An 18,429-nucleotide genomic window follows, 5' to 3' on the forward strand; every position below is an offset into this window, starting at 1 on the left:
GACACAAGGGCATTTTCTTCATCCCTTAGAAACAACTTGCTTTCATTCTCCATCTGGAGAATCCTATGTTGCACATTGTAATGTGATTATTAGGATCTTTATTGTTATTAGGACCATTATAAGGAATTGCTTATTATTAGAGCTACTACTCCTTCTTTTACTCATTACTCTCCCTGACCCCACTCCAGCCTGCAATATTGTCCACGATAACTTCTGCTTAGGATTCTTCAGCTTTTGTTTTCAGTGGCAGAAAACCATAAATACTGTTTTCCTTTTCTCTTAACATCAGATGGTAGTCAAGGATATGTGCTCAGTTTAACTGTGAACAGGCATCATTGTGGACAAGCATTACAGGTCATTTCCCAGTACAAAGGACACTTGTCTCTACCATCTCTGAAGATTACTTGGGTCATCCCTAAGGATCCAGATCAGATTCTCACATTTAATCAGAAGGAATACTCTGTAGTTTTGGAAGATTGATGCTGACCCAGAATTAGCTGGATCTTCTAAGAGTTTGATTCAGGGACAGTCAGACAAGATTTCAGGGCACTGAGGAATTTGATTTAATTGTACTTTCTTAATTTCACTTTGCATTTCTATATAGGATGTCCCCAAAATCTCAATGCAGTGTTTTGTCTTAATAATTTCAGTAGTATAAATGCTACAAACTTATAAAAAGCATCATTTGAAAAGTTAATTATTTATATTTTAAAATGTTAATATGTTGTTTCTGATAAAGGCCTCATTTCTAAAATATACAGAGAACTGAATCAAATTTATAATTATACAAGTCATTTCCCAAATGATAATCAGAAGATATAAGCAATTTTCAGATTAAGAAATTAAAGCCATTTATATTCATATGAAAAAATGCTCCAAATCACTATTGATTAGAGAAATGCAAATTAAGACAACTCTGAGGTACCATTGCACATCTATCCAACTGACTAAGATGACAGGAAAAGATGATGATAAATATTGGAGGGAATGTGAGAAAACTGGGACACTAATGCATTGTTGGTGGAGTTGTGCAAAGATCCAATCGTTCTGGAGAATAATTTGGAACTCTGTCCAAAGGGCTATAAAATGTGCATACCCTTTGATCCAGCAGTGTCTGCTGTATCCCAAAGAAATCATAAGAGAGAAAAGGACTCACATGTGCAAAAATGTTTGTAGCAGTTCATTTTTGGATTGGCAAGACTATTTAAAGGGGAAAAAATTTGAATAAATTTAGATTTAAACAATAAAAAAGAATTGCAAAAATATACTGACATATCTCTTATTGGATTTTAATCCAATGTAACTATTGTCTTGTGCTATATATACATTATTTCAATTGATTTTTAAATTTTACAAAACTTTTATCAATGACTGCTCAGTGACTGAAATCAGGTATTGGAAATTGGAAAAATTTATTGGAAATCTTAGCCTTAAGAGCATTCAAAGAATAAGGGTTTTTTTCCTCCTTTAATAGTGTTTTATTTTTCTAATTACATGTGAAGATTGCTTTTGACATTCATTTTTGTAAGATTTTGAGTTCAAAATTTTTTTCTCTCTTTTATCTCTCCCCTCCCCAATTCAGCAAGCAATCTGATAGAGAGTATACATGTACATTTATTTCTCTATTAATCATGTCATGAAAGAGAGATGAGAACAAAAGAGAAAAAAAAAACACAAGAAAGAAAAAAGCAAACAAAAAAAAAAGGGTGAAAATAATGTTTTGATCTGCATTCAATTTCCATAGTTCTTTTTCTGGATGTGGAAGGCATTTTCCACCCCAAGTCTATTGGAATTGTTTTGGATCATTGTATTGCTAAAAAGAGCTAAGTCTGTCAGTTGATCATTACATACTCTTGCTGTTACTGTGTACAATGTTCTCTGGTTCTGCTCACTTTACTCAACATCCATTCATGTAAGTATTTTCAGACTTTTCTGAAATCAGCCTGTTCATCATTTCTATAAGAACAAATAATATTCCATTACATTCATATGCCAGAACTTATTCAGCCATTCCCCAATTGCTGGGCATCCACTCAATTTCCAATTCCCTGCCATTACAAAAAGAGCTGCTACAAACCTTTTTTGTCCTTTCCCCTCTTTTATGAACTCTGGGATACAGACCCAGTACTGAAACTGTTGAGTCAATTAATAGTGATTCAGACCATTTTTTCATATGACTATGAGACTGCTTTAATTTCTTCATCTGAAAATTGTTGGTCTCCTTTGACCATTTATCAATTGGGGAATGGCTTATACAAAGAATAAGGTTTGAGTGCATACAGATCAGGTTTGACTTGACCCCACAATAAAAGTCTAATAACCAGGGTGACAAAGAAAGAGGACCTCTTCTGTAGATCCACCAGTCTAAGGAAGTATTATCCAGAAAACTCCTTCACATGCACTGAATAAAAATAGGGTGTCCCCATCTCATTAAAATTAAAAATTTATTATTTAAAATTCCTAAGACAAGTGTGAAAATAATTGGAACTTTGAAATGATATGGGAGGGGGAATTTTGTAGCTTTTATTTTTGAGATTTTTAAAACTTAAAATTGCACTAAGACTTTTGAGATATTGTATGATCCTAAAACTAGGAAAGACTTTTGAGAAGTCATCTAATTTCCAGCAGGATTATACTTAAACAAAAATGATAGAATTCTTTTTGTACAATTGATAGAGAAAGGGATGTGATAGTAGCTAAAGCTCCATTACTACTTTGTTCCCATTTATTACCTCTGGACCAGGTCATGCTATTCAATTGTGCACCATGCTTCTAGTAAAATGATAGTTTGCTTTTCCTCTGGTTATCATACCTCTGCTGATACCTCACCAAGGGTATTCAAGGAAGACCATTAAAGAAAGAAAGGGGGTAGGAGTGAGAAAGAGAAGAGGAGCAAGGGAGGAGAAAAGATTAAGGGGAAGGAGGAAGGAAATGAGGCCATTTCCCTGTAAATTATCTGGTGATCAGAAAGGTGTGGGAAAAATTCCATTTTCTACTAATCCTCTTCCGCCTCCTCAGAGAAAAATTTTCAATATTACCCAAGTTGTCATTACTGCTTTTACAGGTACCTGGTGGAAGGAAGCTGTGGGATTCCACTTTATTGTGAAGAACTGCTGAAAAATCTTCACCATCACAAGGTACTCATCATTCATCAATATCAACCAGAAGAAAAGTCCAATGTGAGCTGGCATACCCTGTTCAGTAAGTCACCCACAGTGACAGTTTTTTCTCCCTTGCACATAAATCTCTTCTCAGAAGCAGCAGAATATTCTGCACAATACTGTATTAGTGGGTTGAAGAAATCATCTACCAAACCTCAGCTAGTCATGCAAATCACACATGCCAATCATATTTCCTTTACTGATTGCATGGGAAGACATCCAGTGCAAATTGCAAGGCTGGTTTGAACAGCAATAATTTCTCAGTAGGTGGAATAAAGCAAGATTAATCCTAGGGGTACAAAATCAAATGAAAATATTTGTAAAGTCCTCAGCATTAAGTCTTCTACAATATGGCCCTAATCTACTTTTCAAGTTTTAATGTGTTTTTAAAGAATTGTTCTTTCCATTTACATTATGGTAATCATTACGTATTATGTTTTCCTGATTCTGCTTGCTTATGTACATTTTCTTGTGTTTTTCTGAATTCCTTATATTTGTCTCTTTCAACGCAATAATACTCTATTATATCCATATATCGCTATTTGTTTTGCCATTTCCCTGTCAATAAGCAACTTATTTTATGTCCAGTTCTTTGTTATTACCACTTTTTGGTATATGCCTAGCATATTTCTAGTTCAAATAGAATGGGTATTTTAGCCACTTTAAAAAAGTGATTACAAATTGTTTTTCAGAATCATTGGACAATTTTGCAAAGTCAGCCTATCTTTCCATAGTCCCTCCAACATGAACCATTTTTGCCCCTTCTCCTCTCTTGCCATCTTGCCAATTTACAAAAAAATGTTGCCCCAAGTTCCTACTTTCCTGATTTATGACTACCTTACTTTGGAACAATATTTTTCTGGACTCCTCTTCCTCCTTATTTAGAGACTTTGCTCCAACCCTTCCCCCACTCTGTAGTTATTGTATATATTATTTTTCTGGTTCTTACTTCATTAGTATTAGCTTCTATGTTTTACCATGTTTCTTTGAGTTCTTGATATGTTTTATGCAGAGCAATAATATCCCAAAACATACTATACTCTGTTTAGTCATTTACTAATCAGGAGGCAAGTACTTTATTTCTGGTGCTTTACAATTATTAAAAGTATAGCTATTTGTATTTTAATCTCTGTGAGACATTTCTTTGTTTTCAATCTCCTTGAGGTATATATGTCCAACAGTGGGACCTCTGGATCATTTTTAAAAAAGAATATTAATTTGCTTTCCAAAGTAGTTGGACCAATTCACACCAATTTCTTCTATTTTCTTTATTTTTAAAATTATGTAACTTTTTATATTTAGGTCATGTCCACTTGAACTTAACAGTGGTATAAGGTGTAAGTTGCTAATCTAAACTTACTTTTTTGTCAAACTGCTTTCCAGTTACCCCAGCAGTTCTTGTCAAAAGTTCTTCCCCAAATGGTCTAATTTCTTGATTTTATCACACTCTAGATGATTGAATTTAATTGTTTTTGATTTTCACTATGAGTGTTCCATTGATATATTAAAAAAATTTTAAACAAGTCTCAAGTAGTATTAATGACTACTTCTTTTTTTTATTTTAGATTTTTTTATTAATAAGGAAATAAATTTCACAAGAAATATTTCCTTCTAAAATTTATAATTTGTTCTATTTTTGAACATCCAAATATGCTAAACAATCAATGAAAAGACCTCAAAGATATACTCATATTCAATCTATACATAAGTTCAATAAATAACAATAGAAAGTCTTGCATACTCCTTTTTCCAACATTAAACCAATCAGTTAGTTGTTTCATGTTTGGTTCTAACTATTCCTTCTTGGTCAGGATACAGGTCCTCAGGATATAATTAAGATAATTCAATATTCCCATTTCTTTGAGAATTTGCCACATTTTGTTGTGATCCACACAGTCAAAAGCTTTAGTGTAGTCAATGAAACAAAAGTAAATTTTCTTTTCTAGAAGTCCCTTGAGACGGGTGGCAATTTAGTCTCTAGATCCTCTGCCTCTTCAAAAACCAGCCTGCTATTCTTTTAATTCTCAGTCACATATTGCTGACACCTAACTTGCAGAATCTTTTTTTTTATTTTTTTAAATTTTATTTTATTTAATAATAACTTTGTATTGACAGAATCCATGCCAGGGTAATTTTTTGCAACATTATCCCTTGCACTCGCTTATGTTTCGTTTTTTCCCCTCCCTCCCTCCATCCCCCCCCCCCAAGATGGCAAGCAGTCCTATATATGTTAAATATGTTGCAGTATATCCTAGATACAATACATATTTGCAGAACCAAACAGTTCTCCTGTTGCACAGGGAGAATTGGATTCAGAAGGTAAAAATAACTCGGGAAGAAAATCAAAAATGCAAATAGTTCACATTCGTTTCCCAGTGTTCCTTCTTTGGGTGTAGCTGTTTCTGTCCAACATTTATCCATTGGAACTCAGTTAGGTCTCTTTGTCATAGAAATCCACTTCCATCAGAATACTAATGACTACTTCTTGCTAATAGTCAATAATCAATAATTATTTGTTAAGTGCCTACTATGTGCCATGTACCATGCTAAGTGCTGGGGATACAAATACGAAAAGGAAGAAAAAAAGCTAGCCCCTGCCATCACAGAACATCACAGTTCTGATGAGGAGAAAGAGAGGGAAGTGTGAAGAGACATGGGCTCATCAAACAAATTAGATTGTTATCTAATTGGGGAAGAAGACAAAACAGAAAAGGAAACTGAACAACAGCAGGGAGGTTAGCCAAGGAAGTTACTCAACTCTGGAGCTTCATGGAAAAGTCAGAGAAGTGAAAGAATAATGCAGCTGGGTAAGAAAAGAGGTGATGTTCTGAGCAAGATCTCCTTTTAAATGGAAGTTCTTTGTACCACTTTCCAGCTAGAGAGGCAGAGAGTAGTAATAAGGTGGATAGGCAAGGCTAAGGAGATCTTACAGGATGATGAGGTTATTCCAATAATGAGCTTCCTGGGGACATGGTGAAGTTAGAGAAGTCTCACAACAATTCAGCTAGATCAGAATTGAGTTTGAGATCTGGACATGCTATTCCTCTTCTTCATCCTTTTAAATAGTGTTTTCCTTGCGATTCTAGTCCTTTTGTTTCTCCAAATGAATTATTATTTTGTCTAGCTCTGTAAAATAACTCCTTGGTAGTTTGCTTGATATAGCACTAAATGGGCAATGGTGTTTAAGTAGTTCTTTTTCACTGAGGCAATTAAGGTAAGGTGACTTGCCCAGGATCACACAACCAGGAATGTTAAATGTCTGAGACCAGATATGAACTCAGGTCCTCCTGATTTCAGGGCTGGTGCTCTCTCCACTGCACCACCAAGCTCCTCAGGTAGTATTTTTGATAAGCAAATTTATTGCTATTAAAATAATCAGATTAATTTTGTATCATCTTTTATTTGATCCTATTTAAAATTAATTGATTTTGTCCTGTAACTGCCTAAGTCATGGTAGTTTGTCTCTAAACTTAGTTCAGAAATTCATTCAGTAGATTTATAATGAGTTAAATTTTGAAATCCAGTTCTCTTGCTAGTATTATACTGTTCTATTCTTAATTCAAAAAAATGTTATACTTGAGGGATGTAGATAGATGCCAGTCTGATCTACTATCTTTATACCACCAAGCTATCCTTCAAGGATGTCTGGTTTGTTGTCCAAAGAAATCTGGTTCACTATCTCTAATTTTGTAGGTAGACTCAACCAATGAACATTTCTTAGTCACAGGAGAGAAGAAAGGAGTTATTGTTTACCCCTGATTCCCAACTTCCAACTGATCATTGTCCCCCACGCCTCAACTCTGTAACCTGATCATGCCATTTTTTTTTTTGCCATTCATGACTTTGAGCTCTTTTGACCAATAACAACTTGTTCCCCATCTATGAAGGTCCTGTCCTTTGTTCTGTACACCCTACAATTATAAAAGAGTCATCCCCCTCATGAAAGATCTTAGCTTTGCTGAGGAAGTTGAAATTTTGTTTATTGGTGAATTTGCACTTTACTAATTCTCAGAACACAGTCTTACAAAAGGGAATGTTGAAAACTATCTTTACATGTATTTGGAAAAGTAAAATCTGTTGAGAGAATTTTAGAAAGAATGAAATTATGAAAGCATAAAAGGAAATAATAATTCTGATGAGGAGAGAGAGAGAGAGAGGGAAATGTGAAGAGACATGAGCTCATCAAACAAGTTAGATTGTAAAAATACATATACTAAAATGGAAACAAGAAAAGATAATGGAGGTCAAACACAAAATCATAGTACAATTTTGTTAAAAAAAATAATGTCTGGCAATTTTCAGATGAAGAAATTAAAGCCATTACTAGTCACATGAAAAAATGTTCTATATCACTTTTGATTAGAGAAATGCAAATTAAGATAACTCTGAAGTACCACTTACCTTTCTTGGCTAAGATGACAGGAAAAGATAAATGATAAATGTTGGAGAGGATGTGACTTTGCCTAAAGGAAAGTCTATTAGATGAAGAGCATTCTCTTTTCCACATCTGCTGGTTACATGAGAGTGGCCTTAATTTCTCTGAAAACATCAAGATTAATAACAAAAGGGAATGATGACATTATGAATTTCTTTCATTTTTCTCTTTCTTCCCCCATCTTCTCTTATTTTTGTTATTTCTCTACAGAAAACTACACTAAGCCCCAGATGAACTTAAATCTATTTTCTTTCTCAGCCAATGAGGATAAAATACAAGTGTGTGATATTACCCCTGGTGTTAGATTAAAAAATATGTCACCCCCATCGACATTAAAAGGTAAGGAAAAACGAGGCCTTTATCCTCTTAGCTTTGATAAGCTTACTTTTAGGAAAAGAGTAAGAAATGCTCGATCAGATCCTCCTCCAATTATTCAATTTTGGCCCCCAGCTCACTCTCCATTTGCAGTGTCTGTCCAAGTATGTATGTGTGTATATGCATATGTATATAGATGGATATGTACACATATATTACATACATGTGTATATTCAACTGAATATCATAATCTAGAGCAATGATGTCAAACTCAAATAGAATGGGATCGGGGAGGGAGTCAGATAATTTAGAAACCCACAAAATAAACATGTGGTATTATATTTTTATTTATTTTGTTAAACATTTCCCAATTACATTTTATTCTGGTTTTAACTCCATTAGAGAATTTTGCTAACTTGAAAGGCATCATTCATTCTTCTGTTTTTCTTGCATAAATGGTTAGAACACACTTTTTTTGAATAATCATGACTCAAAAAAATTATTTCCTAAAATTTGGTGGCAGAGATTTTAAAAAAAGTTTTATTCCCCCCATAATGTCTTGGCATCATAGAATGATAATGATGGGGATGAACCCTGAAACTGTGTCCCCTTTAATCTGTAAAAGAAGGGAGATTTGGGGTCTCAGGCTCTCCCTTGGGAAAAGCATACCTTTTCCAGACAAGTCCTTCCCTTCCCCAAGTTCAGTGGTTTCATTCAATTGGAGATCTTGGTCAAATCACCTTCCATTGAAACTGAGAGCTTTCAAGCCGAATTTATCTTTGTTTGACTTCCTAAGGAAAGATTCTTAGAAACAGAGGTATTTTGTCCCATTTTGCCACAAGCCTTAGTTTCCCTGATTCTGTAGCTCTGCATTCTTCCCTAGGTGTCTCTAGAGAGGGAAAGATGACAAAATGCTCCCTGATTAAGGGGACTTTTGTCAGAGAATGCAGGAATTCCCATTCAAGCATCCCCGAGAGAATTCTGCTCCAGTGTTGAGTTCCAACAATTCAAATTTTCCTGGTTATTTGAGTGTTCTAGCTGTAGACAACAAGAAAAGGCCCAGATTCTCAGGGATTCCCGGTCAGGGAACCAAAATGATAAGGTGCTAGTGGTAGTGAAGAGGTACTGAGAAATGGGATGGGAATCCTCTCTGGTCGGAGCAAGGGGCAGATCCAATGCGAAAGAATTCACAAACCCAAAATCTGTTTGTGTCAAGAAAAGGAAATTTTATTGTTCACTAAGAAGAAAGCTTTCTTAGTGGACAAAAGTCCTCATTAGAAGTTTGGCAAAGGTGGATTAACAGATCCCTGGTTATATGGGCAAATGTTGGCCTGGGACTGGGAACTGTCTTAGCTAATCAATAAAGGACCATCAGATGGAGATCTCCAATTGAATAAAATTACTTAACTGGGAGTTTGAAGGCTTCTTCTCAGAGTCTGGGAATTCCCTGAAGGGGATCTGGGCCACCCCGAAAAGATCTATTTCAATGAAGGGTAATTTGACCAAGATCTCTGCTTGAATGAAGCCACTTAACTTGGGAAGGACTTGTCTAGAAAAGGTATGCTTTTCCCATGGGAGAGCTTGAGACCCCAAATCTCCCTTCTTTTACAGATTAAAGGGGACACAGTTTCAGGGTTCACCCTCATCAATAAGATTTTAGGAGACTGAAGGGATCTCAAAGATTATCCAGTCATTTTGCAGAAAAGGAAATTGAGATACAGAAAAGTAAAGTTACTCACATAAGATCCCATAGGTAGTTAGTGTAATATATAATCAACTTAGTCTTGTTGGGGTGAACAGCACCAATCAGCCTCCTGATTCTTCTCTCAACAAATATACATCCTTTCTTGAAATCCTCTATATTTTCCTTCAAATTCTGTTACATCCATTGAAAGGTAGTATGAGATAGTGGCCTTGCTGGCTGATGAAGTACTAGGTTAGGAGAGCAGTTTGAAATGTAAAAACTTACTAAGGCACTCTTATGCCAGAAGAAGCTTTATTTCAGATAACTGGATGACAAGCCAAATCTGGGTTCTACAATCACAGAAAAAAAAAAAAAAACACATTACTTATCAGTTAGTATTCACTGAGTCTCATCACTCAGTAGGGGATACAAGTGGTAAAATTTCTTTCCCCAAGCTATTGCAGCTCTGAAAATTTTCATGGAGAGCTTGGGCTTTCCCTCCTATTCCCTTAAATAAGTTTTCCTTTTGTGTTAGGAAAGAAACAAGACAGTTCTTAAAATTCAGATGGTACATAATCTATCATAAAAGTGGTTAGGAGTCTCATGTAATTTGCAATTCAATTTCCAATTTTAATATGCACATTAATTTAAAAAGTTAAATTAAAATTAACCAGTATTTAATGTTAGTTTGTGAGGAACCCTAAATTCTTAACTAGATATTTCAGTCAAACTCAATTAACTTTTGGTTTCCCAATTTATATGAACCTTCTCTCTCTCTCTCTTTCTCTCTCTCTGTTTGTCTCTGTCTCTGTTTCTCTTTGTCTTTCTGTTTCCCTCGCTCTCTCTGCCTCTAGCTCTATCTTTCTGTCTATCTGTCTCTCTTTCTCTGTGGACCAGGAAAGGGCTAAGTGCCAATTTCACTTCAAGGTGCTGGACTCCCCTCTTGGATCCTGCTAAACCCCATTTTGCTCCCCTATTTGACTGACTAGTCAGACCATGTGTTTCCGTGACATAAAGCTCCTTTTGGCTAACAGAATGCCTTTGTGAATTTTTCACATTTTGAACCACTCTCCCAACCTAGTTAATGCTTCATCTCTGTAGCCAAGTAGACCTAGTTTTGAATTCTGACTCAGAAATTTGCTAAGTGTATGACTGGGCAGAAATTACTTAGCATGTCTGATTCTCAATCTACTCTTTCCTTTGGGAACTTGAACAATTTCAAAACCACCGCTGAGTCTTATTTAATCCTATGCACAAATTAAGGGAAAAAAGCCCTTAATTTGAGAAGTCTATTCTCTCAAGAATGTAAACATCATTGGAATCCCTTAAAGGGAGAAAGATACACACATATACACACATGCACACACATGCACACAGGCACACACACAAAGCATAGTAAGGAGACCTGTCACCAAAGAAGGTGGGTTCCATTGTAATTTATTCATAGTCCACACTGAGAATCTATCTTTGAGAAATCTTCCAGAAGATATTCAGTCATGTTTTTGAGGTCCTGGTTTGGTAACCAAGTTTTTGAGGAGTGTTACTGGAAGGATGAAATGCTCTTGGTTAATTAAAGTTTCTCCACAGAGATAATTTTTTTGTTTCTTTCATCTGCTACACAAATAGGCTTCTAGATAGTGCTTCTTTCATACTATTAGATCAGAATTACAGACAGCAGCTTTCATCTTCAATAACAACATTACAGGAGGGTGACTATGCTACCCTCCCTCCCCTGCTAAGTCAACCCACATTTATATTTCCTTTCTTGAGATTCCTTTACCAATAATGAGAAATTAAGTTGTTGATAAATCATAAGTTTCTTTAAGGGAGAGATATCTAATAGTGATTGTATGCCTTTGTAGGTGATATAGTAGGTAGTGTCAAATCCTGACCCAGACATTTATTAGCCATGTGACTTGGAAAATATAACATTTTCCAGTCTGTTTTTTCATCTGTAAGTGAAGATAATCATAGTGTCTTCCTCTCAGGATTATTTGGGAGGATCTAATGAGATAATGTATATAAAGTACTTTGCAAATCTTAAAAGTGCTGTACAAATACAGGCTATTATTATTATAACTTTTATATATTTAGTTTGAGTGCTGGGCCCAAAGTGGGTTCTAAAAATATTTCCTAGAAGAAAACAAGTTTCTTTTCAGAGAACAAGAATGTTAATTTTTGTGTATACCCTTTGATTCAGCAGTATTTCTACTGGGCTTATATTTCAAAAAAATCCTAAAGAAAGGAAAGGGACCCACATGTGCAATAATGTTTGTGGCAGCTCTTTTTGCAGTGGCAAAAAACTGGAAACTGAATGGAACATCATCAGTTGGAGAATGGCTGAATAAGTTATGGTACATGAATGTTATAGAATATTATTTTTCTATAAGAAATGACGAGCAGGATGATTTTAGAGAGGCCTGGAGAAACTTACATGAACTGATGCTGAGTGAAATGAGAAGAACCAGGAGATCATTGTATAAGGCAACATCAATATTATACAACAATTCTGATGAACATGACTCTTTACAACAGTGAGATAATTGAGGCCAGTTCCAATGATCCTGCGATGAAGAGAGCCATCTACACCCAGAAAGAGGACTGTGGCAACTGAGTGTGCTTCAAACACAGAACTTTTACCCTTTTTGTTGTTTGCTTGCATTTTGTTTTCTTTGTCATTTTTTTTTCTTTTTTGATCTGATTTTTCTTGCAGAGCAAGATAATTGTAAAAATATGTATACATATATTGGATTTAACATATATTTTAACATGTTTAACATATATTGGATTAGTAGCCGTTTGGGGAGATGGTGGATGGAAGGAGGGTAAAATTTGGAACAAGGTTTTGCAAGGTCAATAATGAAAAATTATCCATACAAAGGTTTTGAAAATAAAAAACTTTAATTAAAAAAAGTGTGGGCAGGCGACAATTTTCATATTCTCTGGCTTTCTGTTTGCAGAAATGTCCCTTGTTCAGTTGGATAGCATGAGTCTTTCTCAACAGATGTTGGTAAGATGTGCTGCCATTATTGGATTAACCTTTACTACATCACTGCTTTTTGAAATTCTCCCTTGTTGGAACATGAAGATGATGGTTGAAGCCCTAGCAACTCTTGTTCAGTCCAGGATCTTCTATTGCTTCCAGAGTCAAAAAAGTCTTCGATTAACTGCCAGACAAAAGGGTGCCACTTTTGAGGTCCATCACCGTTCTATGGCTTTGAAAGGCTCATCAAAAATAGGTTAGTAGACCCTCAGCTGAGCCAGGTTTCTGCTTGAGTCCAACCACTTTTAATTTTAAAAAGTCCGTGTTAAATCAATAGATAGCTTTGCCTACAATTCAATCAATAAAACTGTTCTGTTCCTTTCAGCAGGTAGAGAAGATGAAGATATGTGTGTAATAGAGAATGAAGTGACTCAATGCCGCATCATGAGATTCTGCAAACCCATAATGCAGAAGACAGCCTATGAGCTATGGCTCAAGGATCAGAAGGCAGCTTTACATGTGAAATGTGCTCGCTTCTTAGAGGAAAGTGCTCACAAATGCGAGCACTGTGGAAGTAGAGACTTCATCCCCTTCCATCATTATGCTGTGGACATTCGGCTCAATACCCTAGACCTGCATACAGTTAAGAAGATGATTCATATCCATGGAATTAAAAGTAAAATAATTTCATTCTTATCTAAAACCAAAATTGGAACTTCAGGGATTGATTCTAGGAGGGGCTGAGGTCTATAACATGATCTATAACAAGTAAAATAATTTTGTTCTTATCTAAAACCAAAATTAGAACTCCAGAGAGTAATTCTAGGAGGGGCTAAGATCTATAACATGTCTGAGGTATAAATCATAGTTGACTACACCTATATTAGACTTGAGGAATAACAGATTTTGTTGAGTTGCTACACTCATGTCCAGCCCCATTTTGGATTTTCTTGGCAGGGATACTAAAGTGATTTGTCATTTTTCAGCTCATTTTACAGTTGAAGAAACTGAAGCAAACAGGGTTAACTGACATGCCCAGGTTCAAATAGCTAATAAGTGTTAGGGGTAGTATTTGAATTCAGGTCCTCTTGACTCCAGGTCTGGTGATCTATCCACTATGCCACCTAGCTGCTCTAATATCCAATTTGTCACCACGGAAAGATGCAGAAGTTCTCAAGGGGTGGGCGGTCCTAAAGGCCCATAGTTATGAGGGGCTTTAGAGGTGATCTTGAGGTGATTTTGTCCAATCCTTACTTAAAACATGAATCTCCTCCACAGCATTAGTGATCATTGTCTAGATTCTGCTTAAACATCTCTAGGAATAGGCAACTTGTTTTCCTACAAGAAAACTACCACATTGTTGAATAGTAATTTTTAAAATGTCTGTCTTTGGATTGAATCAAATTTGCTTCCATATAACTTCCATCTTTTGGACCTCTGCCTTCTGAAGTCACACTGAAAATGTCTCATCCCTATTCCATATAATAACCTTTCATATATTTGAATGCCTAGGAGAGAAATGCTTCTTGAGTCAAATTGAATACGCTCTGTAAATATATCTTTTCCAAGTTAAACATTTCCAGTTTCTTTAACTTGTTTCTTCAATTTGTTATACAAATATATATATAAAAAGATACAAATTGTCCTACTATGGATACACTCAAGCTTGTCAATATCTTTTCATAACATCCCGTCTAGAACTGGACATAAGACTCCAAGTTTGTTTTAACCAATAAAGAACGTTTTCCTCACTTTAGACAAAATTAAATATTTAGTTTAGAAAAAACTAACAAAAAAGGTAAAAATAATATGCTTTCATCTGCATTCAGTCTCCATAGTTATTTTTCTGGATGTGGATGCAGAAGAAAGCTAGAGAAGAGCTAAGTCTATCCAATCATCCCTTTGTTGCCAAATTTAATGACCATTTCTCCATTCTTGTCTTTCTTGACTTCTTTGCAATCTTTGATACTCAATCACTTTCTTCTAGATATGCTCTCCTCTCTGGGTTTTCATATGCCTACTCTTTTGTGACTATCTTGATTACTCCTTCTCAGACTCCCTGTGCTTTTCCCATGTTGTGTTCATTAATGATCACTGTATCCTAGAGCTTTGTACTAGACCCTCTTCTCTTTGATCTAAAATAGCTCATAATTTTCTCTAACACTAAAGTTACCTGTTCTGGAGGTTCAATACTGAGGTTATTTAATTACTGACACTTTAGCTTCTCCCTTCATCTAAAGCTTCATAATAGGATCACATATTGAGAACTAAAAGTCATGAAATAATTTTACAGATGGGAAATCAAGCAACTAGCAAAAAGAAATATAGTTTAGCTGTGTCAGCTCTCCTATTGGGTTCCTTCAAGAATCATAGGAAGGGAGTTGGAAAGGATCTTTCATTCAAGAGAAAAGGAAACAAATCTAATCTGTAAAAATCTAAACTTGTCTCTTTTCTATCCCTTATCCTTACATAAAGGTAAAGGGATAAGCAACATGGAAAAATATAGGGAAAAATCCACATAATTTTTTTTATTTTAAATCTAAATGATTTGATAGAGAAAGCATGAGACTGGGAAAAGACTTAGAATCTTTTCCTAGTTCTGTCACTAATTTAGCCAAGCCATATCATCTCTAGGCCTGTTTTTTCACCTGGAACATGAGATCATTGGCCTGTCATTTTGTTTTTAAAAAATCATTAATTATTTTATTTTTCTGATACATGTAAAAATAGTTTGAATGTTAAAAACATTGAAAATAATATATGTAAAGATAATTTTCAACATTCATTTTTGTAATTTTGAGTTCCAAATTTTTGTCTCCCTTGCTCCCTTATCTCCTCCCCAAGATAGCAAGCAATATGATAGAGATTATACATGTAAAATCATTTTAAACATACTTCCATATGTCATGAAAGAGAGATAAAACAAAAGGGAAAAAACATAAGAAAGAAAAACTGACAAAAAAAGATGAAAATAATATGCTTTCATCTGCATTCAGTCTCCATAGTTCTTTTTCTGAATGTGAATGGCATTTTCCATCCCAAATCTACTGGAATTGTCTTAGATCACTATATTGCAGAGAAGAGCTCAGTCTATCATAGTTGATCATCACACAATCTTGCTGTTACTTGTACAGTATTATCTTGGTTCTGCTTACTCTACTTAGAATCAGTTCATGTAAGTCTTTCTAGGCTTTTCTGACATCAGCCTGCTTATCATTTTTTATAGAATAATAATATTCGATTACATTCATATGCCATAACTTATTTAATCATTCTTCAATTTCTGGGCATCCACTCAATTACCAATTCCTTGCCATAACAAAAAGATCTGCTACAAACATTTTTGTACGTGGGTTCTTTCCCCTCATTTATAAACTTTGTGGGATACAACCTAGTAGTGACACTGCTGAATCAAAGAGTATACACAGTTTTATAGACTTTTAGGCATAGTTTCAAATTGCTCAACAGAATCACTGTATCAATTCACAACTCCACCAACAATGCATTAGTGTTCCAGTTATACCTCATTCCAACATTTATCATTCTCTTTTCCTGTCATCTTAGCCAATTTGAAAAGTGTGAGATGGTACCTCAGAATTGTTTTAATTTGCATTTCTCTAACCCATAGCTTAGAGCATAAATTGTTTGTTCACATCTTTTCATATCAATTGGAGATTGACTTGCATTCTTATAAATTTGACTTAGTTCTCTATATTTTTTAGAAATGATGAACTATATAAACATTAAGGCATATTACAGATTCTGTTCTGTTCTATTATGGATTATTTGTTGATTTAATAGCATTCTGAAATCTGGTGAGACAAATCTACCTTCTGGAGGTAGGCATTGTCTGATAGATTGGGTGCCAAGGAATTGTCTTGTTATGACCTCATAGCATCTCTCCATTAGCATCTGATTTCATTTTTGTTTAAAATTATAAGTTCATTATTTCATCATTGTGAGGCATAGAAATAAGCCAAGCAACTGATTTGGTCACTTGCTTCCTAGGAACAGAAGAGGTCTTCCTAAGCAAAGGAAGACTTTCAAAGAAATTTGATATTTTGAGAGACGATCTCAGGTACAGTAATACGATAAAGGATAGATGGACAACAAACCCTCTCAGAAATATTTGAAAGCCAGTAGCATCAGTCTTCCATTTTTCAGATGGGGAAATTGAGGGAAGTGAGGTAAAATCCGTCAAATTTGTCATTTGATCTGGTTTGATAAAGGCATAAGTAGAATCCAAAATAGATTCTGTTATATTATGATGCTGAAAACATAAGATGATGTTTTAAGTTGCCACTTTGTTTTTCTTCACCAGCCCTGAAGAAATAGGAGAAAAGATCTTGTATTTCTTTGACATCACTTTAAACAAAATAACGGCAGCTGATGAAATCCTCACCCCTATAGAATCTTGTCAGTGTCAGGAGGTACTGGAATTTGTTTTATTGCCTCTTGCCTACCATTTTACAGTTCTAGAAGAATTGGACAAAGCCTTATATTACTACCTAGAAATTGTAGCTGGTTATATCAGCCTAAATGATAACTATTTGGTAAGTTTTGAAAGTGTCAAACATTGTAAAACAATTATGTTAAGAAATTGTGCATTTTTCACATTTTTTATAGTTACATTATAATAGTACAGGTATTCCTTTGGTATCATAGAAACAGATAAGCCTAGCCCCTAATTAGCAAGAATGATTAATTAAAACAGGAATCTACCAAATGCCAGGCACTGATAATACTTATCTGAATCCACTCTTAATAACCTCACCCTCAACCTAATTTAGCTTAATTTCTTATATTTCCATATAATGACTTATGTAGTTGATTTGAGGCTGAGTTTTTTGAAGGGGTACTGCTTATCCTAAGTGCCAAAATTACTATGTTTATCTCTGGAGAACAATACCAGGAGTCAAACACTAGAGCCAATAAATAGCATCTTCTATACAAATGCACAGTAGTGAACTTATAGCTCTGAGAAAGGAATCTTAAAAACAGAGGAAAGAAAGAACTTTTCCCATTCTCCCTCTTGATAGCACCCTTCCAACAATGACCAAGTACCCTATACAAATTCCTCCATAGGAGGATTTTGCTTCTTTTGCTTGATCTAGAAGCCACCCAGTCATAGCTTCCTTGAACCATGTAGGTAGACACTAGGATACAGCAACTGTCAGAGACTTTGTATTACTGTGAGAATCAAGCAACTAGAAGTATACAGTAATTCAGGAAAATAAAGGTCAGGATCCCGAGGGGGGAAGAAGATAGTAGTTGTCTATTAGTTCTGAAAAAGATCTGAGATTCAAATATAATCCATTGAAAAATAAACATCACTACTCCCATCAAAATAATTTGGGAGGGACTGAAGCTATTTACCTGCCTGCCAGTAGCTTCCTCTTTTTTTTTTCCATATACATCTTTCAGGTTGTATGTTTCCACTTTTTTTTTTTTTTTTTGGTCAATCCCCTCTTCCCTTCTTTTCCTCTTTGACATTGAATCAGGTTTCATCTGTGTCAAAATAATAAGAAGATGGGTTGATGGAAAAGGAAACAAGGTTAAGGGGAAAGAAAGGAAGATTTTCTCTTGGGTCCCCAGCCTTTTGGGAATTCACATCACTTCCTCTTCCCAGTCCACAAGGGACTTGTGATAAAATGGGTACATATGTCTTGGGTTTAGTATCCAACCTAGACAGTCACCCAGAGAAATACCTTTAGAGTATACAGGACAGCATGAAAACCTGAAAGTAATAATAATACCAGCTAACATTTATGTACCACCTATTACATGTCAGGCACTATGATAAAACTATTAAGGTTATTGTCTCATTTAATCCTCATCACAACCCTGGGAG

The 18,429-nt window shown here is 35.1% G+C and overlaps 1 protein-coding gene across 1 annotated transcript in view; it reads left to right on the forward strand.

The window, feature by feature from the left end:
• The window catches only part of ADCY10 (adenylate cyclase 10), a 133,121-nt gene that overhangs the window by 84,676 nt on the left and 30,016 nt on the right, over positions 1-18,429 (forward strand). The window contains exons 17-22 of the mRNA XM_051996831.1: positions 3,065-3,221; positions 7,827-7,935; positions 12,556-12,834; positions 12,964-13,254; positions 16,587-16,656; positions 16,900-17,131. Of these exons, the coding sequence (XP_051852791.1) occupies positions 3,065-3,221; positions 7,827-7,935; positions 12,556-12,834; positions 12,964-13,254; positions 16,587-16,656; positions 16,900-17,131 (1,138 nt within the window). The remainder of the gene's footprint in view (positions 1-3,064; positions 3,222-7,826; positions 7,936-12,555; positions 12,835-12,963; positions 13,255-16,586; positions 16,657-16,899; positions 17,132-18,429) is intronic.

This window comes from Antechinus flavipes, chromosome 4 (assembly GCF_016432865.1).
Source record: "Antechinus flavipes isolate AdamAnt ecotype Samford, QLD, Australia chromosome 4, AdamAnt_v2, whole genome shotgun sequence".
NCBI lineage: Eukaryota > Metazoa > Chordata > Mammalia > Dasyuromorphia > Dasyuridae > Antechinus > Antechinus flavipes.